Source organism: Amphiura filiformis, chromosome 17 (assembly GCF_039555335.1).
Source record: "Amphiura filiformis chromosome 17, Afil_fr2py, whole genome shotgun sequence".
In the NCBI taxonomy this organism is placed as follows: domain Eukaryota; kingdom Metazoa; phylum Echinodermata; class Ophiuroidea; order Amphilepidida; family Amphiuridae; genus Amphiura; species Amphiura filiformis.
Genome location: NC_092644.1, coordinates 8,412,863 through 8,438,090, shown reverse-complemented (window position 1 = coordinate 8,438,090; position 25,228 = coordinate 8,412,863). Strand labels below are relative to the sequence as shown.

The 25,228-nt window shown below is 37.5% G+C and overlaps 1 protein-coding gene across 1 annotated transcript in view; it reads right to left on the bottom strand.

Annotated features, from left to right (window-relative positions):
• LOC140136896 (kinesin-associated protein 3-like) overlaps nucleotides 1-25,228 on the bottom strand; it is a 99,728-nt gene that overhangs the window by 43,663 nt on the left and 30,837 nt on the right. The window contains exons 12-18 of the mRNA XM_072158516.1: nucleotides 21,722-21,943; nucleotides 19,373-19,538; nucleotides 18,205-18,330; nucleotides 17,762-17,860; nucleotides 16,603-16,688; nucleotides 14,636-14,828; nucleotides 2,294-2,402 (exon numbers count right to left, since the gene is read on the bottom strand). Of these exons, the coding sequence (XP_072014617.1) occupies nucleotides 2,294-2,402; nucleotides 14,636-14,828; nucleotides 16,603-16,688; nucleotides 17,762-17,860; nucleotides 18,205-18,330; nucleotides 19,373-19,538; nucleotides 21,722-21,943 (1,001 nt within the window). The remainder of the gene's footprint in view (nucleotides 1-2,293; nucleotides 2,403-14,635; nucleotides 14,829-16,602; nucleotides 16,689-17,761; nucleotides 17,861-18,204; nucleotides 18,331-19,372; nucleotides 19,539-21,721; nucleotides 21,944-25,228) is intronic.

Below are 25,228 nucleotides of genomic sequence, written 5' to 3'. Positions count from 1 at the left end.
ATAGAAACTGTGTGGCAGGCTCTGTGGAATCTCATATCGTGTGTAAAATGGTATGCTTATAATTAGCCTGAGTCACTCAGCCTATCTCGAACAAAATCGCCATGCATAGCTGTTGAAAAACGAGAGGATTCATCGTACTATCATGGCAATTTTTGACACAAAGATATAGGGATGATGACGCTGTGCCCCGATACAATTGTTTCACTCTTTAACCTTTCATGTAATGAGTCAAATACACATTGTCTGGACTATTATGAATTGATAGGTTAAGAAGTCACAAACTTGAAAATCCCTTGTTATTGTTAACTATGTAAAGCATGTCAAATTTTACAAGTAGTGCTATGTTTCATTGGCAAATTTGATTTAAATTATGGAAGCTGAATATAGTTCATAATGCAGTTCATAATTAAAGTGGCTGCCACGCAAAATTAACAATGTCCGTCTAACTGTCTGAAAGATTGTTGAGTTGTCTGGTAAGTTGCAAAATCATGAACTTGTTTCAGACTTACAAATCCCACATAAATGCTATGTTTTATTTGCAAACAGTAAATTGCTATGCTTATGATACCATTAGTCAATATGTCAATCTGACAAATATTGGACCACTGCCTTAAAACTGTAAACATTACCATCCCGAATACAAATTTACCTGCACTATTCCAATCTTAGCCACTGTATCCAGTCACCTAGAATAAGTACCACAGGATGCCCAAAATTGAAGGGGAAAATAAGCTATTCCAGTTGAAATCCATACTCCCCCTTTGGAAGACCTGCCCTTAATTTCCCACACAGTGAGTGTGAGTTTCAAATGGGGCTACCTAAATGGGTAAACTCTATTTGAAATCTACACCCCCTGTGTGGGAGATTAAGTTCATGTATTCCATAGAGGGTGTAAGGATTTCAACTGGAATAGCCCAATACACCCCTGTCAAGTCAGCTTTACAGATTAGGTCTCCGGTGATTAAATCTATCGACCACTTCCTCACAACACTAGGGAGCTAGGGCAGTGTTCCCTAGCAACGGTACACAAACTAGTGTGGTAATTTTCTATTAGGGAAGTTAGGCTTTCATAAGGGTATTCCCAAAAAAATCATAACATGGGCTGTTACCAGAAGACTTATGATCGAGCTTAAGTTAAATGATGGAGAGTGTGGCCTAATTGTAAGGATACTCTCCTTTGTTGCATGAGGTCCCAGGTTCAATTCTTGGCAGTGACAACTTGCTGGGATACGACTGACTAACTGACTTTGGGTAAAAAGGTTTAATTAACATCATCTGTTGGTTAAATTCATAGTTCAGACTTGGGTAGATGAACCATAACAATATCTCGTCCTTTGGAGAGGATTAGTCAAATGTACAGAACAGTACCTGTACATGTCCCTAGCAGTCAGTTTTGATTGTAAAAAGTAGAGTGTTAACCCCAGGATCGAGTGTGAATGACCACAGTCTGAAATTTGGAAAGCTCCTATACTTTTGTACAGAGGAAGTGCAGAAAAGAGATAAAAATCAAGATCAAAAATCTCACACCCCTGTATCCTCTGTCTGTCCCAATCTATCCCAGTACTGTTTATCATGGACCCCCAATAGAAATCAACCACCATTTGGAGGCTTTTGTGGATTAGGCAGGATTTTGTCATCCAGCAATCCAAATAATCCACCCCCAAAAAAAAAACCTGTGGAAAGCTCTAAACAACATTGCTGTTCTCATTCTACACCTGCCATCAGATATCTTCCAAACTGAGATTGTAGCTCCTTCCTTTTGTGTAAACCGGGACATCAGAGATTATCTCTTGCCATCATATACACCGCCGCATCATTCCAACCTCTGACCTTTACCTGTTTACTTCATATCTTCATTGTCCCATGTAGTCAGCATCCTGTACATGGCCATGCAATAACATGCAACTTACCAAGGTACCCTAGAATTTGCATTATATTCTGTTTAACCCCATGAAAACTACCACCGATCTAACATTGCCTCTGATTGGTCAATTATATGGTATCTTCACTTTAATCACCAATCAGAATGGAGCTTTGTAAATAAGTCATCCCAATTTTTTTGTGTGGTGAAATTATTCTAACAAAATTGCTGATTGGGCCAATTGATAATGAAAACTTCTTTTTGGCCAATCAGCAGGTAGTTCTCATGGGGTTATGACCAATAAGGGAGCTTTAAGGGGAACAGGAAAGATCCAAGCTACTGCCTTGCCCATTATCATGAATTCAGGAATTTACTATGCCATCACATCTCTCTCATGCATCATCATAACCCCATTTGACCTTTGACCCTTACCTGTTTCCATATCCTCCTTGTCCCACATAGTCGCCATTCTGTACTTGGCCATAGTCATCCATGAATTCAGGAGTTACTACACCATCGTACATCTCCCCATCATCGTAACCTATTGGAATTAGAAAAAGAAATACAAAACATGGATGTACTTACATGTATAAATGAAGGTACAACCTTAACCTTAACACAACAAAAGATACCCAAAGGTTTCCAAAACCCTATGTGTTGATGGTAAGGGAGCAAAGCAAGTGATCGGCAAAGCTCTATAAACATATAAGGCACCTTGTCCTATCTGAGCGGGTCGATAAATACAAGAACTACCCTAGGCTTTACTCGCTTAATCTTAATTCCTAAAACACCTCGTAATTATTTTTGTCTTGAAAAATTGGTCATAAACCATTGAAACCACTGTGTTCTGTTTTTTACCGGTGTATGATCAGCGCTCACTCACTAACCAATTTTCTCTGATTATATCCCAATCTGCAGTTAGGACAACATGCCTAACTATTTTGTTACACAGCAGAACCCTCCATCCTAGAGACATACATGTATCATAGGGTGCATCCTCTTTAAATCTACTAAAATCAGGCAAAATCAGCATATATCGACCAATTTTATCCTCTCTTTCCCCGCCCCAGATTAGGTTTTGTTCCTAACCCTGAATCTATGCCGAGTTGCCTCCTCAAAATAATATTGATGTTTCTTGAGAGTATATATATGCAAAATGTAATCAACATTTTAACCCACTCCCTCCTTCGCTCTCTAGTTTCATACATACTGCTTCACCTCCACAATGTAAGTCGTGAGACCTTTGTTAAAATTGTACTTTTCTTGATATGCTTTATCATTCTTTTTGGTTTTGTAAGGCAAAATTTATGATCAAATACAGACTCGATTTTGTTTTCTCTTGCGAATTATTGTTACCACTCCAAAGCAATTCCCAAGACACTCCAATTCATAACATTATTTTATTCATAACTCCCGACATTGAGACTCATTTGTTAACTGATACACGTCCATACCATGAATACATAGGGGAATATTGTTGGCATTTTGACAGAAACGACCACCTACACATTTCCTCACACAATCGCAATACAATGACATGCAAGCATAATATAAAAAAATGCGATACCTGATGACTTTTAAGTTGCGGCAACTGTTGGTCTCGTAATAAACAGATTAAATCATGACATTAATGTAATCCTCTGTGCCACTGACACCTGTGTTTAACCTCACCTATAAAGGATATTACTTGAGAAAATGACAGAAAATTTGAACCATTTCTGCAAGTACTAATCTGATTTAATTTAAAATCCATAGTGCTTCATTCCCAATAGGACCGTATTCCTTCATTTCAATCAGTAAGTTAGTTTAAGGATGTCCCACAGGTAAAAACAGTACAGGTACTGTGTACTGAGTGACTTGTGATACTGTGCTTTAATATAAAAAAGTCCAAGTTTTGAGATATTTTCTCAAAACATCAAGAGCTATCTCAAGAACCATTGAAGCGATACTAGGCTTGTTTGTACTCATTTTAATGCATTTTACATGCTGATTCTCAATACGGTCATGAAAATTTACAATTCTTAAATTTTTGAAATTGTTTGACAAATTTTGACAGACTTGTTGTTTGCAGTCAACATCCGCATGGAGAGGGTTATATTAGTTTTACACATAACAATTTCTGTCCCTTATCTTGCAGTGCATGCATGAAACTGATGATAATTTGTATTTAGATGTCATCAGTTGATTGCAGTACCTGTATTATTATATATCAAGATATATATCCTGAATAAGATTGGCACAGAATTAAACATCAGAAAATCCATCAATGAGAGGAAATTGCGCTACTTTGGCCACATTGTAAGAAAGGATGGTGGAGTTGAGAAGCAGATTCTTCAGGGAGCCGTGGAAGGGGACGTCCATCAACATCTTGGACAAACAATGTGAAGGACGTTTGGTGCAACACGTTTGGCTTTTGATAGAAGTAGATGGAATGCTCTTGTGAAGACCACAGCAGCGCAATCCTGTGCCATCTGACCCAGCAAGAAAGAGAGATATATATACAATGAAAAGGAACATTTTGGGTTGGAAGGTCATAGGAACTCCTCCCGAACTCCTTTCAGATTTTGAATTGAATAAAGCCATATCACATTTCAATTTGAACTTCCAAATTTAACTGTTATGATAAAAATTCAGGGTGGGTGCAAAATTGCGATACAACTATTTAGCGATAAGATCTACATCTACAAAATACTCAATAAGGCAGCAAAAAGCAGTATCTAATTGAGATTGGTATGATGGATTTAGATGAAAATCCACATAAAAAAGGAATGAGTTACTTAATGTGATCTGAAATAGCTGCTTCAAAGCTTTCACTGCTAGTTAGGATGAGAATATTTGAAAGGAGGTCCATCCAATCCAAAGAGAAGGAATACCATCGGGTACGCATGCCTTTTTTGGGATCAATTTCTTGTAGGAGTTTCTCAATATCGTCTATAGACATTTGATTCGATTGTAGGAAAGGGCTCTCCATCCATATCAGGTATTTGATTGACATTCTCTGGTAAGAGAACACTATAATATTGATGGCTACATAAGAGCTTCAGCTTTACCCTTTGCAGATGATAGTTCTTCACCATCAACATTGAGAGTGGCCACTCCACAACTCTTTTAACGGATGTGGCATGTGTCCAGAATCTTTTACCTGCTGATGATATGGTTAAATGTACATGTACATTGGTTGATATTTTAGTTGGTGATTCTTCAAACAATGACATGAAATACTTATTTTTTGCCTTTTGCATGTGCCACTGAACCTCAACTTCAAACGTTTCTGAATTGGTCACTCCAAGAAGAGAGAAAAACTAATTTACAAACAACAGATGCATAATAACCATTTCCTCCAATCCTATGATATACCAATATTATAGCACCATCCACTCTTAGATTTACCAAGTGATTTCATATACCATGTTCTTAATAAGCACGGTCTCTATTAGATGCCCCCCCCCATTTTTTTTTCCAAAATGAAATTGAAAAAGCAATAAAATCTATTAAGTGCAAATATACATAAAAAGAATGTTAGATTATTCCTGGGTCTCACTGGATATTATAGGAAATTAATTTCTCATGATGATAAGCCATTCCTACTGCAAACAGATGTGTCTAAAACTGGAATGGGTGATGTTATTTTGGTCATTTGATGTAAAAAGCATTACACAAAAATTGATCCCTAATAAACGCCAAGCCTTCATTAAATGTCATGGCCCATGGGTGCTTATTAGGAACATGGTAACTTCAAATGTGACCCCTCAGCACAATTTTTGAGATATTCAACCAAAATATTCTGCTTGAAATTAGCTTTAAAATGATGTATATCATGTCTATAGTACTTGACATTTAAGTAGTGAAAAATCAATAAAACAGTCAATAAATCCTTTGTTTCCTATTGTTTATTGTTACCTTCCAAACTTTACATAGAGCCAAAAATTTACAAGATTAAATTTTTTATTTTGGCATAACAATTCAGGGAATTTTGTTTTGGTTTGTTAACGTTTGTTTTAATACGCAATCACTCGGGCACACCCTTTCCAACGAAAAATGAAAACTTTAATCTCAACATTTAATTTTGAGCATGGAGAAAGGAAATCATAATTTCCCTCCTGTTTCTCCCCATTTTCCCCTTCTGTTTTTTCTTCTCTTTTTTTTCATTTTGCTTTTCACCTTTCACATTTTTTTCTTCTCAGACAACCCTTGTTTACCAAAAGTAATAAATTTTATTTAATTTATGACGACACAGCATTCTGTCATCCCTGTCTAGCCCCGCTCCAAAGATCTGACCTGGTTGTTTAACCGGCGCAGGCCAGATGTCAGAACTGCAAATCAAATGCAGCAAGGTAGAGGTTGTAATATCGTGCACATAGCTACCTATACCTTGCTGTGTATAGTGAACAGAGCACATGTATTTTGCTCACTGGCAATTGATACAAACAGAAGGTATCAATAAATGGGACAGTATGAATGGATCATTTTCGAAGTTTATGTTGTGATGAAGTTTGGAAGTAAACATGTGCGATGATGCGAGTATTAGGAACAAACCAAAATATCAATGGCGTCCTATAAACGAAACTAGTTTCGTTTAGGGGTGAGGGGGTAAAATACTCGATTACGTTTGTACAAAACCATCGGTCTGAAGAATGTGTCATTATTATTATGTCAAAATTTTCAACATTTCATTATTACGTTTCTGGCAGGGAGGGAGGGGGTCGGCTGAGAAATGAAACTAGTTACATTTATAGGACGTCATCGATATTTTGGTTTGTTCCCTTATAGGGTCTACAGGGGTTTTAACAACATGGTGTATCGCCTAAACTTGGTCAGTTGTATTATTTTGTAGAGCTGAATAGATTTCGGGGTCATCCAAGGTCACCCAGGGTTCATCTGAGGTCAAATGACTAAAAACTGTCATATGGGCACGAAACTTGGTGGGTATAGTCAACACTTAGATTAAAATTTTGGAAGGTCATTTCGGTGTCATCCGAGGTCACCCAGGGGTCATCTGATGTCAAATTACTAAAAACTGACATAACAGCATGAAATTTGGTGAGTACAGTCAACATTAATAGTCAAATGTTTGGAAGGTCATTTTGGGGGTAATCCAAGGTCACTTAGGGGTCATCTGAGGTCAAATGACTAACATCTGTCGTATGGGCATGAAACTTGGTGGGTACAGTCAATATTGCTAGGAAACTGTCTATACATACAAACTGAACTTCCAAGACACGGCTCGGGTTGTTTTGGTAAAGCAATACCAACACCTGTTGTGAACTCGACACCACGAGGGGATATCCCATATCCCAACCCGTGCTCTGGCTGGGCATCTTGTAAAACATAAACATTACACAGCCGTGCGGCCTATTATTACATTTCCATATTATTTCCTTCTTTAATCACCCCACACTCCCCACCCACCATCCAGGCTTCGCCCATACAAGGTTCTGAAAAGAAACTCACATCTAAACACAACCACTACCATACCATCACCCAACAACCTTACACACCAACCGCGTATGCCGAAAACCGCGCAACCCGAGAACCGCTCTAGTTTATTGTTATGTTCAATGGAGCATATCTCAATAGTGGCACTGGCGACATCCGGGCTCAGTTGTGGAGGATGGTCACAAATTGATTTTAAAGTTACACTCAAAACACCCTAAAAAAAAAAAGATCCGGGATAGTAATTTCCTTTCAAACTAAAAACTATCTTGTCATTACACAAGTATTCCCAGTTACATATTCACAACAGGTGCGCATCAGGGAGTAAAATTGGTGGGATCAAGTAGTGTATATGCAGGCACTATCGCAGCTTGTCTGTGTGTCCCTATGGGATGGGAAGCTGCACTTTACACTTAACATTGTGTCAATTCAGGAATACTTAATTTTATAGACCACGTAACTACACTTGTTTAAAGCATATAAGATAATGCAACAAATACATTTTGACACCTCAATTATTACCTCAGGACAGGGTAGGGCTACATGGTACATATTGCTAGCAATTTTATCACAATAGTTTGGACATTTTAAGCTTACAGCCACCTTGATATGCTAGAATTGAAAGATCCATATGGATTTAATTTGGCAGTATATTCAAGCCTATATCCTTTATTAATATGTGACATGATTTGGTACATGGGTGCCAAAGGTCTATATAGGCTTGAATATACAGCAAAATTAAGATTGAGATAGAGGCAAAAATATGGAGTAAAAAAACAATAAAATACCCAAAAAAATATACATCACAAAACATCAGATCTTCACATGTTAATAACAGGTGCGCATCATGGAGTAAAATTGGTGGAATCAAGTAGTTAATATGCAGGCACTATCGCAGCTTGGCTGTGTGTCCCTATGGGATGAGAAGCTGCACTTTACACTAAATATTGTGTCACTTCAGGAATACTTAATTTTATAGAGCACGTAACTACACTTGTTTTAAAGCATATAAGATAATGCAACGAATACGTTTTGACACCTCAATTATTACCTCAGGCCTGGGTAGGGCTACATGGCTGCTACACGTAGCAATTTTATCACAATAGTTTGGAAAAATTAAGCTTACAGCCACCTTAATATGCTAGAATTGAAAGATCATATGGATTTAATTTTGCTGCATATTCAAGCCTATATCCTTTATTAATATGTGACATGATTTGGTACATGGGTGCCAAAGGTCTATGCTTGAATATACAGCAAAATTAAGATTGAGATAGAGGCGAAAATATTGAGTCAAAAAAACAATAAAATACCTAAAAAAATATACATCACAAAACATCAGATCTTCACATGTTAATAACAGGTGCGCATCATGGAGTAAATTTGGTGGAATCAAGTAGTTAATATGCAGGCACTATCGCAGCTTGTCTGTGTGTCCCTATGGGATGGGAAGCTGCACTTTACACTTAGTATTGTGTCACTTCAGTAATAGTTCAGTATACAGAGCACGTAACTACACTTGTTTTAAAGCATATAAGATAATGCAACAAATACGTTTTGACACCTCAATTATTACCTCAGGCCTGGGTAGGGCTACATGGCTGCTACACGTAGCAATTTTATCACAATAGTTTGGAAAATTTAAGCTTACAGCCACCTTAATATGCTAGAATTGAAAGATCCATATGGATTTAATTTTGCAGTATATTCAAGCCTATATCCTTTATTAATATGTGACATGATTTGGTACATGGGTGCCAAAGGTCTATATAGGCTTGAATATACAGCAAAATTAAGATTGAGATAGAGGCAAAAATATGGAGTAAAAAAACAATAAAATACCTAAAAAAATATACATCACAAAACCTCAGATTTTCACATGTTCATAACAGGTGCGCATCAGGGAGTAAAATTGGTGGGATCAAGTAGTGAATATGTAGGCACTATCGCAGCTTGGCTGTGTGTCCCTATGGGATGGGAAGCTGCACTTTACACTAAATACTGTGTCACTTCAGGAATACTTAATTTCATAGGGCACATAACTACACTTGTTTTAAGATATTGCAACAAATAGACTTTGACACCTCAGGCCTGGGTACGGCTACATGGTTGCACTAGCAATTTCATCACAATAGATATGGACAATTTTAGGCTTACAACCACCTTAAGCAACAAAAAAATAAATGATTGGTTTATGCTTCATGTCACTAAAAATAGTTTTAGCGTACTGGAACAAAGTACAATTTACAGCTTATATGTGACACGATCTGATCCATGGAGGCCATTCAGAGTGAAAAACAGTTACATTTGTTTGAAAGAGCATACGATTTATCATCCATGACGGCAACTACTGACAAGATACAATCTTGACCTTGTACATTGGATACCAATTCAAGTTTGTATTTATTTACTGTTGCCAGGTTTTCAGAACTTGTCACAGTCACTTGTCAACAATTTATCTAGTGTTGGAAACGTAACATGTACAGGGTTTAAGCAGAAACAAGCGCATATACGAAGGGGTATCCAGAAGTTTTTGACATCACCCAGAAGTGAAAGAGCTATGAAATTTTGTCAGTGTAATCACTGGTCCTTATGTACATTATGGTCCAAAAATGGTCTCATAAGTATGTTTACTTTCTTTACAGGTGGCGCTAGATGGGCAGTAGGCACATAACCTGCAAGATGGTGGAAATTGAGGAACGTAGCGTGATAAAGGTTCCTGCATTTGAAGGGTTAGGCCTACAATGCTCAGAAAATCTATGATGAAATTAAAGCTATCTATGGTGATGATTGCCCACCATATGGCACTGTTGCTTTTGGAAAAAGGAATTTCCAAACTGGCCACATGTCCCTCACAGATGAGCCAAGAAGTGGACGTCCATCCCTTATGGATGGTGCAGCCACAGTGAAGAAACTCAAGAAAGTGGAGGATCTTATCATGAAAAGGTTATGCGCCTACTGCCCATCTAGCTGGACCAATACAACTCAAAGTTTGGAAACATATTGCTTTACTGGTAGGCTTCAATCTAAGAGAGAAAACATAACAAGAAAAATCAGACCACACATTTTAAATTTACTCCAGGTCAGTCTATATAGACCCTAATCAAGCATTCACTCAATCAGTTGTCCTATCACAGGGTGGATTAACTCAATTTCAGATTATTAACTCTATTCACGCGGGTGTCGACTGCAGACGACATGTTTTTAAAAAAAATGTAAATTTCAAAAATGTAAATTTTCATGACCATATTTGGAATCAGCATGAAAAATGCATTAAAATGAGTACAAACAAGCCTAGTATTGATTAAGTAGTTCTTAAGATAGTTCTTGATATTTTGAGAAAATATTTCAAAACTTGAACTTTTTCCATTGAAGCGAATGGCTAGCACGCAGAGCATTAAAGAGGACCTCAATGGGGACATGGCTCATAGTGTCACATCCATCACTCATCCCTTAGTCTTGTCACAATATTGACTATGTCAGCCACTGAGAATTCCCATCCATCATCATCGCTTCATGTTTTAATGATCTAAACCACTTATTCATTATCCAATTTTCAACATTTTTATTCAGAATCATCAAATCTCCGAGCAGTTTCTTGTGTGAATTTAAATCGATTAATTTCCACAAAATGTCATGACCAATTATCCCGGGTTCCGTGTGCTCCCATGGGATGCGGGATACTACAAATGTGCTAAACACTTACACTTGTGCGAATTTGTACCGGTGATCTTGGACATTTAATGTGTTTATCTTTAAACCACAGTGTTGAGTACATACACATAGTAACATAATGAAATTAATACCGGGTGTCCCCAGAAAAGGTAACATGTAGATTTTTGAAAATAATCTAAATTAATATTAACAAATATAAATGTCATTTTCTGACATAATCTACGTACCCTCTACTAGTACCTCTGGGAATGTCAAGTTCACAAATTGCACACTTAGCCTGCATTCCACGCATTCCTGAGCAAGCTGTTTATGTGACATAATGCAATACAAGGTTCATTACCATTGTCACAGCTACCGTGCAATTGGCGGGCATTTGAGTAGGCCCAACCATAGCATGGCAGGTGCAGTATTTTCTGATGAACAGAGAATTCAACTTGTTCAGTTTTATTTCAAGAGAAATGTACAATATTCTTACAGTATATAACACAGCAGTGATTTCAACTCAACAAAACCCAAACAAAGCCTAAATGCCAAAGATTTTAATATCTCTCCCACAATAACTTCGTGTTTCAAAAGAGACCAAGAGTGGTTTAGTTTTTGTTCCTCAATTCACTGGCTTTTGTACCCTGAAATTTAAAAAATCTTGATCACTGAATTTGACTTATGCATTAACAACTTTTTGGCAAGCCCAATAACAGCAAATTCACTGGCTTCGAAGATGAACTTATAATGAAACAAATAATCAAACCGCTTCACCCACATTCCATATCTTCACAAATTTGAAGGTCAAGGGTATTCATTTTTGCAATGTCATCCATGTGTAAAAAAATCAACATGCACAGCTGCATCAAATAATGGTATGGCTCACTTCTAATAGCATGAATCCCCACGAGTCTATACAAGGGCCACATGCTAATGTCTCTTAGCAGTCCTTTGAGGGGCAATTCAAATGTGATCTGTCACAAACACCTCCAAGAGGCTTTTACTTGTCTACAGAAAACCAGAGTATATCCTTTTACAGGTACACAGATAATCCCCCACCTTCTTGTCAAGAAAACTTGGTCAAACCTGTCACAAATTTAAGCCTCAGACATTGCCGACTGTTGTGTCTAATAGCTAACCCGAGACATCAAGTGATATGGTCATGGCGGACTTACCTTACGACTCACAGGAAAACCTGTGGTGTGTGTACATATGTTCAAAAATCCAACACAGGTGGATTTGATTGTTTTATATACAATGATTGAATGCCAAGTCTCAATGGTATGGATCAAGTTAAATCCATTTCTTGGTAAAACTATGTTTATCTACACCAATGTCAGTTTGAACATCAGGTGTGCTTATCTTGCCATCGTAACATCTTAAAGGAAGCGGGCTATTCTCATTGAACTACATACACCTTCTATGGAAGACATAATCTTAATGTCCTACACAGGGGGTGTAAATTTGATATGGAGTCCACTTAATCAGGTGATCCCATTTGAAATTCACACTTACCATGTAGAAGATATTAAGTCCATGTCTTCTGCAGGGGGTGTATGGATTTTAACTGGAATACCCTCATATATTATGAGCTAAAATGGTATCATTTCCAATAGCATATTTAAATATCTCCCCCCCCCCCCTTTTCATTGCTCCAACAATCATTGCTCAAGATTTGATGCCAAGTTGTGGAGTGTGGGTCTGTGTACTCAAACCATTCAAAGGTCATTCTAGGAATGTACAAGCAATATTGGGGTTAAAGAACTGTGTCCTGGTTGATGAACATGTTTAACTCTCTCCATGTTGGTGTCGACTGCAGACGACAAGTTCCAATTTCTTTTAATTCAAAAATTTCAGAATTGTAAATTTTCATAACCATATTTGGAATCAGCATGAAAAGTGCATTAAAATGAGTACAAACAAGCCTAGTATTGGTTCAGTGGTTCATAAGATAGCTCTTGATATTTTGAGAAAACGTCGCAAAACTTTTTATGTTGAAGCCTATAACTAGCACACAGAGCATATCCTACAATGTAGTATGAGATGGTGACTTCTTCTCCCACCTGTTGTACATTATCAGGGATATCAACTCATGTTTAATCGGTGTCCCTTATCATCAACCATCAAGCTGTGGTGCTACTACGGTCACGTCTTTGTTCACACAAAACTTGTGGTTTTTGTGTATAATCTATTTATTGCTTATCTCCCATCAAGAAGGTATTAGCAGTCATGTCATGTATTCACCCACCTGTCCACACGATGACCCACAATTGGCTATTCCAATCCATACCCCCCCCCCCCCTATGAAAGACATGGCCTTTTATCTTCCACCAGAGGATGTTTAAAGACATTCCCATGACCCAATGGGGTTTCTGACCTTGGTATGTCTGGTTTTTGTACACATGTGGCAAGTTGACCATACTTTGCATTGGGATTGTGTGCAAATATCTGATGTTTTCATCCTATTATTTAACATTGAAAACATCGAGACTTAGGAATAAAATTAATGCAGTGGGACAATATGAATGTTTCCTGTAAGAAAATCAAATATCAGTCCTAAGTCTCAACTATTAGCTCGTTGGCTGCAGTTTTAAAATGACCATTTTGTGTGTGTGTCAATGGGGACTTTGCCTCTAAAATTAGGTTATATTGGTCAAATTTCCCAATCATAGTGCATTGTAGGAATGCCTTTAAGCCTCCTCTGATCTTCCACATAGGGTGTGAGAATTTCAAATGGGGTTACCTGAATGGGTGACTCCATTCGAAATCTACACTGCCTGTGTGGGAGATTAAGGTCATGTCTTCCATAGGGGGTGTATGGATTTCAATTGGAATAGCCATATTTGGGTATCAATTCGATGTGTTTGGATACAGTTAATCCTCCCACCTGTTGCTAAGATTGGGATCTATCTTGGTGTTGAGTATTAACTGTCAGATTATAAAACAGTGAAATGATATCCAGGTATACTTAATTATGGACCTTTGATTTTTACATGGGGTGGGCATTATAGGTTGCATGTTGAAGTCCACTACAGTCATTCTAAAGGTCTGTTCATAATACCACTGCATTTGTGATGCGTTGCTTTGCGATGCGGTACGTTGTCGCACTGCATCGTACTGCAAACTACTGCATTGCAATATCGCAATGAAGTTAAATACATTTTAACTCGGAAATGCGATGAGTTGCGTTGAGTTGCGGCAAAAAAGTAATCGATATATCGGCATCGCAAAGCAATGCATCGCAAATGCGGTGGTAGTATGAACGGACCTTTACCCATACAAGGTCCATAGAACAAGTCTGGTCCAACTGTGAAACTTGGAACAGACATAGCCTTAAGCCAGCACATCACAATTTTGCCAAACATATGGCACTGTCCCATTGGGGTGCTGGGCAAGAATCTCCAACATAGCCAGCCAGGCCTGTAGTGTAACTCTGAAAAGTTACAGGGCCGGGTGCAAAGTTATTGAAACTTGAGAGCATTTAAACAGAAAATTAAGCTGGGACACATAGCAACTTATTTCCGTCAATTACAAGTTTTTTTAGCTGATGGGGGTAGCTCTCCCCCTGTTGCCACTGCAACTATAGTCTGCTAGTCAGGAAAGTTACCAGCCCGGCCAAAAAGTTACAGGCCAATGGCTGGCGGACCAGTGCTTATTTTGAACGCTGGTACTAAAAAGACCTACCTTGCTGTCCATAGAACAGGTCTGGTCTATCCAAGATATCCGATTCTTGTATATATGGGCTGTATCCCTCATCACCATACATGACGCCATCGTTCTCATCCATCTGCTGGGATTCCACCATTTCCAACCACTGTGAGTTATGCCATCGGAATTTCTCCAGTTTGATCTTCCTGGCCCATTCTTCGTCAAACTCCTGCCAGATACACAAACAATACAATGCATGTAAATTAGTTGTATATCTACAGAGTTAATGCCCAAAACTAGATATACTTACCATGTTGAACTCCTGTTCGCTGACATTTTAAATAGTACAATTTAAAAGGCCAGCTATTTTAAGTAATTTTGCTTTGTCCACAGCCTACTGATTGTATGCTAATGCTGGTATGTGGTTTGAAAGACAAGGTTCAGTCTTCATGTGATTATTAATCAATTTAACCAAAAAAATCCATATATGGGGCCACAGTCCAACTTTCATTCATTTTTTACCACCCCTTATATAGTGTAACATACAGTGCTCAACGTAATTAGCCCCCTGGGGGATTTACACACAAAATAGTCAATCAGTGCATCTCAAGTCAAAATCATCATAATTCTAAGACAGAAGTTTTTTTAGACATTGAAAAGAGGAAACTTGACTGTCATCACTTACGGGGTACTTGTATTTTGATGGGAAAAAACAAGCCAAATCGTTATCAACAAGCTGGACAAGCTTATGTCAGGTATTTTTATATAAATATCTGACCAAAATAGCTTACTACAAGGTCAGCTAAGAAAATTTGTCATGCTATTAATAATCCGTCCTATGCCGACTAATGGCTAAATAGTTTGGTGGGTCAAATCAACTGTACATTTTTTTAATCCATAGGAAGTTAGCATTCAAGATGGTAACTTAATACTTGCAATCTTGACCAATGTTTAACAAAATCCTTGGGGCAGCCCACACAAACATTTTTTTGACTCCGCTCAATGAAAGTTGATCTGTTATTGCGTTTAAGCTGCAGAGTGGATTAATGAAAATGTAGACAAAATATGCAAATAAACTTATTAATATTCATAAATATGCAAGAAACATGACACAAAACTATACAGCACACCAGGCCACCATATCCAATCACCAAACCAAGTTTGATATAATATTGGATGGCTGAGCATGATACCATAACATATCGGATGAGTCATAAAAATATCGGACGAGCCAGCGGCGAGTTCGATATTTGTATGACGAATCCGATATGTTATGGTATCTTCTAAATAAGCCATCAATATTATCATTATTAGGTTTTCTTAACTCCTAATAACCCTGAAAACATAATAATGAAGTTGATCGGTTACTGCGTTTAAGCTGCAGAGTGGATCAATGAAAATTTAGGCAAAATATACAAATAAGCTCATTAATATTCATAAATATGCAAATAACATGACACAAAACTATACAGCACGTCAGGCTACCACATCCTATCCTCATACCAAGTTTGATATAATATTGGATGGCTGAGCATGATACCATAACATATCGGATGAGTCATATTTGTATGACGAATCCGATATGTTATGGTATCATGCGAAATAAGCCATCAAATATTATCATTATTGGGTTTTCTTAACTCCTAATAACCCTGAAAACATAATAATGTAGTTGATCAGTTACTGCATTGGTGGCTGCAGAGTGGATTAATGAATTTGCTTCCGCCCGGACAGCCAAACAAACAAAGATACAAAGAAAGAAACAAACAAAGAAGCAAACAACCATCTGGGTGATAACATAAGCCCCACATATGTGTGGGGGCCAAAAAGTACAAACATTTTCCCAATCTTATACTTGTATGTGTACCCTGACCACAATGACACACTGTTGTCATACACACACACCCCATCCACCCTACATACACAACACTGCCCAAGCTCATTCAAATACCTCATTACAAAAGCCATCAATCTGTCAACACAACAACAAACAAGAAACTTACCGAGATGATATCCAGTGTGTTGTCACAGACCTTCCTGATCTCTGCATTCTTGTCGTGCATCAAATCAATCAAATAGGCAGGAGCCTCTGTGTCAGCAGTAGTCAAGGACATAATATAACAACAATGTATATCCTATAGCTAGGATTATGTTGAACACACAGGACAAGTACTGACCTAGTTCATATCTCTTTTACATTAATACCTCATATTACATGTTAAAAAATCCTGCATATTCATACTTCTACAAAACAATGTATGACAGTTCTCAATGTTTTTTACAGTGGGTGTGAAGACTTTATGCCTATAACATACAAAATAAGCCTATTTTGGGGCATTTTGTGGCCATTCTTGCCGCTAGTATAGTGGTAATTAAGGTTTCTGCATACGCCCCAGAATTGACATGGTGGTATACCACCTGTGCTGTTCTATGGGCAATTATCATAAACGTTCTATGCTTTGTTACAGACCACTTGAACAATTAACTCATAGCTTGATGTAGTGTATGAGCCCAACCCCTCAGTGGGGAGGGGGGGTACCAGTGGGAGGGTTGTATTGCTACCAGAGATAGTTGACATCATGGGGTACACAACATGATAGCAAGGCCTCAAAAAATAAATTGTTTGATTGGCAAAAATTAGGGTAGGTGGGTTGGGATTTTTTTTACTTTTTAAGCTGTAAATTGTGTTTGATAAAGGCATTGGAACTATTTTCTTCTGTTTTAAACTTTATTTGTAATTTTTTTTTTTGCCAAAAACAAAACAAAAAGTCTAGGGTCAGACCTACTTTTAGGGTCGGGCCTACTTTTAGGGTCGGCCGGGTTACACCAATCAGTTTTTTAGGCCCAATTGAACCAGAGTAACTTTTGGCAGGTCACTGAACTTTACACAGGGTCAAATATCAAACTTGCTCAAATTGTGTTCAAAACCATGTATTCCTCTAGCCACAAGGATTCAGAAAATGAATAGTTTGACCTATCTAAGATTACCATTCTTGACGTTAATATCTGTTACCGTGGCTGGTTAATGCTATTGCAAACTGTTGGCAGATTGAATGAGCACTCTAATTACCCAAGGGGAACCCATGAAATACTGATCTGGAGAATGGACTTATGATAACCCTTTAGATCACACAGTGTTGAACAATTCACACAAAAAGATACGTGTTTGCTTGATGATGACTTCCCTGGTAGCTTCGTGGAATACCATCTGATAGAATACATAGACTATCTGACACACTATCTCATCGTCTTCTTGCTTAGCTATGGATAATAATCAAATAAAAAGACCAATTGTGAGTTATCACTGAATACTGGCATCTAATAGAAATACACTGTAATCTCGCTTAGCTAACTGGAAAAAATAAGAAGCACATACGTGGATCACAAGTTGTGAGGTTTCACATATTGGTGTATCGTAAGGAAAACTGTAAAGTGCATTTCGGAGAAAAAGGAGTTTGAAAATATTGCTGTTGCACTTACTTCGAATTCACTGTATGAAAACTGTTCCTAAATGTTCAAAGCACCCCCTTGCTCCATTTTTACTTCACATTTAAAAGGGGTAAAAATGTGCCAAATTTTCAATTTGTGGAACATATGTATCTTACCATTGAGTAGTTCAATCAGACATTGTATGATACCAGATTTAGCCAACATAGCAGCACAACTATCATCCATAGCAACTGTCCCTACCAACATCACAACCTCCAGTACCAAGTCATCTTCACCTGCACCTGTTAGAAACCAAAAATAAACAACAGTGTGAAAATTAATGAGTGATTGGTTCATATATAGTACCAAACTTTGAGAGCACTTCCTGGCTGCAAAGGTTGAAAATACATTGGAATCGTATGGCAGTGACGCTGTGTGAAGGGTGGGACAAAAATAGTCGCCTGGTTCCATCATTTTTATCCTGAATGGGCCACATTATGTGAGTCATAGGCGTGAAACGATGCCTGTCACCCGCTTAATTTCACCCTTGTGCAGAAGCCTTGCGGCAATAACCTGCGAACCCTGCTTGTGGGTTTAGCATAGAGTGTATATTATTGTGACACGTTTTTTACTTTTATATACATTGTGTAAGGGTCGTTATTTACCTCTATATATATTCTGTAAGGGCCTGTAGAAGTTGAAGCCTAAAATAGATTACTCCCTATTCCAGAAAAATACAGCACTAATTTTTTTGGATTCAAAAAATATTATCAGCACTAATTCTTTAGGATTAAAAAAATATAATCCATTTTTGCCAAATGAAACATAGCCAAATGAAACATAGCTCAATCCTAATCCTCCAGTTTACTGGCAATAAAAGTCCAAGTTCAATAGTTTGGTCAATCTTTGGAAATAAGGGCCAAAAATGTGTGTATTGGGGGCATTTTTCGTATGCTGTGACAATCAAGCTCAAAGACTCATACAAAGGCTAATTTCAAGTCACATACTCTAATTTTTAGAAAACACATTTTCTAATCTTTATCACACCCAATTATCAAAAATAACATAAAATAATAAAATTATGAGCTAACTCTTGGCCTATACTAAGATTTTGATTGGTTAGACTTGTGCCAAGTCTTAGAATTTTGAAACTGCTATTGCAAGAAAACATGCAAAATTGCATGTTTTTGGTCTATTTCCCTCCAATTTGCAAAAAAATTAAAATCTGACTTTTATTACAAGCTAAAGGATAAAGAAATAAATGTGTTTTACATTCCAAAAAATTAGTGCTGTATTTTACTGGAATTAGGAGTAGTATTAACGATCAACAAAAACCTAAGTTACCTGGTTCAAGCTTTCCTTTGATCCATGGCACCAAGTTGTATTCTTTCAAGATGAGTTCATAGTCCAAATCTGGGATTGTCAGATTGGCAAGTATACCTAAAGCCTCTACTACCAGTTCCTCATCGTCTGAATTCTTAACAATACTGGCTACATCGCTGATATATTCCTGCAATTGAAATAGTTTACTGACGTCAAGAAGAATGTTTCAGATCAGTGTGAATGATGAAAGTATAGGTTAAAGTGGACACTCTTGATTCAACATTTTTAAAATGGATGATATTCATACATATGTCTACTTTGTAACAGCAAGGTTATAAATACTAACTCAGTGGTTACTAGTTTTTATTCAAATTACTGAATTTAGAAAGTTGATCACTGATATTCGCCGTTGTCTGAGACAAGAATACCAGAAAAGATCGGAAGCACCTGCGAAATCTATTGTGAACAACTGAACCGTGCCAACTCACGTTTGCTTATCGTGTGCTAGAGACAAAATATCTGTAGTAAAGATTGTTACAAATTTTGAGGTCTGATTTGTGTTACCGACACATTCATATTTCATATCATTAAACTTAAGTTTTTTATATTTTGATGTTAAAATACACAATTTGTAGCTAAACTGTAGAAAATTGACTGTAATATTGAAATTTGACAAAAATGTAACAAACTTGTGCTTCAAACTACATATTATTGACCACTACATCATGATTTTTAACCATTACAATATGCATTATGCACTTTAAATTGACCAAGTTTTTGCATTAATTTGTAGGTTTTTTTTACCAAAAAATGTCACTTTTTTATGCCTAACCGGACATTGCACACAGCGATGAATGGGCTCAGGCTATGCTTCCGATCTCTTTTGGTATTCTTGTCTCAGCCGTCGTAGTGTGACGTCAAAATCGATTGCTGCTAGGTCAACTGGTTCATGCTATCAGTGTTCAGAACCAAAATCAAAATGATCACAACACAATGGGTAGTTAACAGGTGTGTAAACATAACCCTAAACCTGACCCTTACCCTAAACCTAACCCTAACAGAAACACTGAAAATTCCGACTACCGGTGGTTCGGACTGACGGGGAGACCCCATAGCAGCAGTTATGTATCTATTCGGGTAACATTGACAGCGTGATGTAAGATATTCAATTAACACCCCCTTGAAGTCTGCGAATCCTAATTGGAGATGTTCTTAAAGGGCATTCCATATGCCTGCAGAGTATGATAAAAATGGTCATGAGGTCTAAATAGACTGCCTTGGATTTGGATCACATGTATAGGTCTCTGGAATTGGAAGGTACATGGAGTCAGGTGCTTCACTGTACACATGAGGGGCATTACTGTTAATACGTAAATAATATATGAAGAGCTTATTTCCAAACCGTGTTAAGTCCACACACATGCAGTTGCTGTACAACTGTTTCCCGTCTTCGTTTGTTTTATTTTATGTTATGTATTTCACGGGAGTGCATCTTTAGAGATCCAGTTAAAGTATGTGTGTTTCGTCAACTTTCTGTCTACAAATTGTCTTATTTACCTGTGCGATATCATATTGCTATGGGTTGTGATGCTATAGGTATTATAATTTCAGTTGGATGCACCATTACAAAGCAAACAGTGGATGGATGCACAGTAATAGTACTGCGTGAGGCCTTTGATTCCCAAATGAGAACAATAGTCTGCATATTGTTAACCAGCATTGCTGTCGTAAATAATGGCTTGTTGATTGTACAACTCATTGTTGCTAAATGCTAATATCAAACTTGTCAACTGTGAGTGTATCACACAAGTATATGAGAAACTTGTGGTTGCAGACTTAACATGATTTGGAAATAAGCTCTTCATATAAACATCTCAAAAAAAGTAACTAACCCCCCTTAAATAATGGCCAATATTCAAAAAGGGGCTATTGTATTACAAATCTGTAAAATGCGTTGGAAGCAGAATTTATTTCTCGCATTTTGACACCTCATTTGATACGATAGCCCAGAAAACAATAAAACACCGGTCAATTTAATGTAGTGAGGTCCAGATTTGAAAGTTGCACTTTGAAAGTTGAAAGTTTTTACAATACAAAAACACTCAAATATCATGACACAGATTTCCTTCCAATACACTGAATGCAAAATCAATAGAATTTACTGCAACTTTCAAATCTTGGGCTACATTGATTTAAATGTACTCTGTGAAGTCAATATTTAGTCAATTGCTACAAAAGAGGTGTCAAAATGTGCAGAAATAAATTCTGCTTTCAACGCATTTTACAAATTTGTGATACAATCATCTGTTTTGAATAATGGTCATTATTTAAGGGGAGTTAGTTACTTTTTTTTAACAACCTTTAACTTACAATAAATAAATTCTTAGTTTGTCCGTCATGCTGTGATATATTGCGAATCATCTTCAGCAGGAGGGCATCTTTGAAGCGCAGGGCTCGTCTCATAAGCAATCTGAGACCATTCCCCTGACATACGAGCTGTGAGTTGCGCTTGTTACAGGCGAGATTGATACCCAGGGCTATCAACTCAGGTTCTAATCTCTCATCTGGAGATTCCAAGATCATTTTCATAACCTAGTGGGGAAAAAGTAGGAAAAGAAAAGTGAATAAATGTGTCAGGGTTGTTGATTAAAAATCAATGTGTGGGAGATCAAGGTCATGTCTTTCAAAGGGGGTACAGATTTCATAGTCCACTAACTAATAAGCTGTCCATTAATCACTACCTACATCTCAAGTCAGAGATCAAAGTTGCTGGAACCATTGCCAATTTAAAAAAGAGGAAATCAGCTAAAAAGAGGACAAGTTTCAGGTCTGAACCCATTCAGGTAACCCCATTATCAATTCACACTCCTGTGTGGGAGATCAAGGTCATGTCTTTCAAAGGGGTACAGATTTCATAGTCCACTAACTAATAAGCTGTCCATTAATCACTACCTACATCTCAAGTCAGAGATCAAAGTTGCTGGAACCCTTGCCAATTTAAAAAAAGAGGAAATCAGCTAAAAAGAGGACAAGTTTCAGGTCTGAACCCATTCAGGTAACCCCATTTTCAATTCACACTCCCTGTGTGGGAGATCAAGGTCATGTCTTTCAAAGGGGTACAGATTTCATAGTCCACTAACTAATAAGCTGTCCATTAATCACTACCTACATCTCAAGTCAGAGATCAAAGTTGCTGGAACCATTGCCAATTTAAAAAAAAGAAATCAGCTAAAAAGAGGACAAGTTTCAGGTCTGAACCCATTCAGGTAACCCCATTTTCAATTCACACTCCCTGTGTGGGAGATCAAGGTCATGTCTTTCATAGGGGGTACAGATTTCATAGTCCACTAACTAATAAGCTGTCCATTAATCACTACCTACATCTCAAGTCAGAGACCAAAGTTGCTGGAACCATTGCCAATTTAAGAAGTGTATTTACTGTGCACAGTAGATGCAGTAATTTTTTCTTGCTATATTATTCCAGCCAATGCAAATCATTCTTTATTTGGTTCATTTTACATGGCAAACAATTTGAGACCAGTTATGTTAAAATCAGACAATTTTGCAGTTTCTGTGGATCAAAAATGTACGCATCCACTTCCACTGGGCATGAAAAACTTAAAACTTATTAATGAAGCCCTAGTTGGTGTAAAAACCAGGTTTAAGTCATACAGGCACTTGTAAATTTCTAGCTAAGTACCCAGATTGCAATGCAGTAAATTCAAATTTCACAAACTGCATTGAGTAACCCATATGGAAGACATGACCTTTAGCTCCCACATAGGAGTGTAGATTTTTCCACACAGGAGTGTAGAATTCAATGGAGCACCCCACAGACCTAAAACTAACTATTTGTGAAAAAGAGGAAAATGCTTCAGGAAAATAGCGCAAATCATGATAAAAAAAAAAAGCTCAAATTGAGCTGAAAATAACAAATGTCTAAATTTCAGGAAAAAAAAAAGGAAATCAGCTAAAAAGAGGACAAGTTTCAGGTCTGAACCCATTCAGGTAACCCCATTATCAATTCACACTCCCTGTGTGGGAGATCAAGGTCATGTCTTTCAAAGGGGTACAGATTTCATAGTCCACTAACTAATAAGCTGTCCATTAATCACTACCTACATCTCAAGTCAGAGACCAAAGTTGCTGGAACCCTTGCCAATTTAAAAAAAGAGGAATCAGCTAAAAAGAGGACAAGTTTCAGGTCTGAACCCATTCAGGTAACCCCATTATCAATTCACACTCCCTGTGTGGGAGATCAAGGTCATGTCTTTCAAAGGGGTACAGATTTCATAGTCCACTAACTAATAAGCTGTCCATTAATCACTACCTACATCTCAAGTCAGAGATCAAAGTTGCTGGAACCATTGCCAATTTAAAAAAAGAGGAAATCAGCTAAAAGAGGACAAGTTTCAGGTCTGAACCCATTCAGGTAACCCCATTATCAATTCACACTCCCTGTGTGGGAGATCAAGGTCATGTCTTTCATAGGGGTACAGATTTCATAGTCCACTAACTAATAAGCTGTCCATTAATCACTACCTACATCTCAAGTCAGAGATCAAAGTTGCTGGAACCATTGCCAATTTAAAAAAAGAGGAAATCAGCTAAAAAGAGGACAAGTTTCAGGTCTGAACCCATTCAGGTAACCCCATTTTCAATTCACACTCCCTGTGTGGGAGATCAAGGTCATGTCTTTCATAGGGGGTACAGATTTCATAGTCCACTAACTAATAAGCTGTCCATTAATCACTACCTACATCTCAAGTCAGAGACCAAAGTTGCTGGAACCATTGCCAATTTAAGAAGTGTATTTACTGTGCACAGTAGATGCAGTAATTTTTTCTTGCTATATTATTCCAGCCAATGCAGATCATTCTTTATTTTGTTAATTTTTACATGGCAAACAATGTGAGACCAGTTATGTTAAAATCAGACAATTTTGCAGTTTCTGTGGATCAAAATGTACGCATCCACTTCCACTGGGCATGAAAAACTTAAAACTTATTAATGAAGCCCTAGTTGGTGTAAAACCAGGTTTAAGTCATACAGGCACTTGTAAATTTCTAGCTAAGTACCCAGATTGCAATGCAGTAAATTCAAATTTCACAAACTGCATTGAGTAACCCATATGGAAGACATGACCTTTAGCTCCCACATAGGAGTGTAGATTTTTCCACACAGGAGTGTAGAATTCAATGGAGCACCCACAGACCTAAAACTAACTATTTGTGAAAAAGAGGAAAATGCTTCAGGAAAATAGCGCAAATCATGATAAAAAAAAAAAAAGCTCAAATTGAGCTGAAAATAACAAATGTCTAAATTTCAGGAATAAAAAAAGAGGAAATCAGCTAAAAAGAGGACAAGTTTCAGGTCTGAACCCATTCAGGTAACCCCATTATCAATTCACACTCCCTGTGTGGGAGATCAAGGTCATGTCTTTCAAAGGGGTACAGATTTCATAGTCCACTAACTAATAAGCTGTCCATTAATCACTACCTACATCTCAAGTCAGAGACCAAAGTTGCTGGAACCCTTGCCAATTTAAAAAAAGAGGAAATCAGCTAAAAAGAGGACAAGTTTCAGGTCTGAACCCATTCAGGTAACCCCATTATCAATTCACACTCCCTGTGTGGGAGATCAAGGTCATGTCTTTCACAGGGGGTACAGATTTCATAGTCCACTAACTAATAAGCTGTCCATTAATCACTACCTACATCTCAAGTCAGAGATCAAAGTTGCTGGAACCATTGCCAATTTAAAAAAAGAGGAAATCAGCTAAAAAGAGGACAAGTTTCAGGTCTGAACCCATTCAGGTAACCCCATTATCAATTCACACTCCCTGTGTGGGAGATCAAGGTCATGTCTTTCATAGGG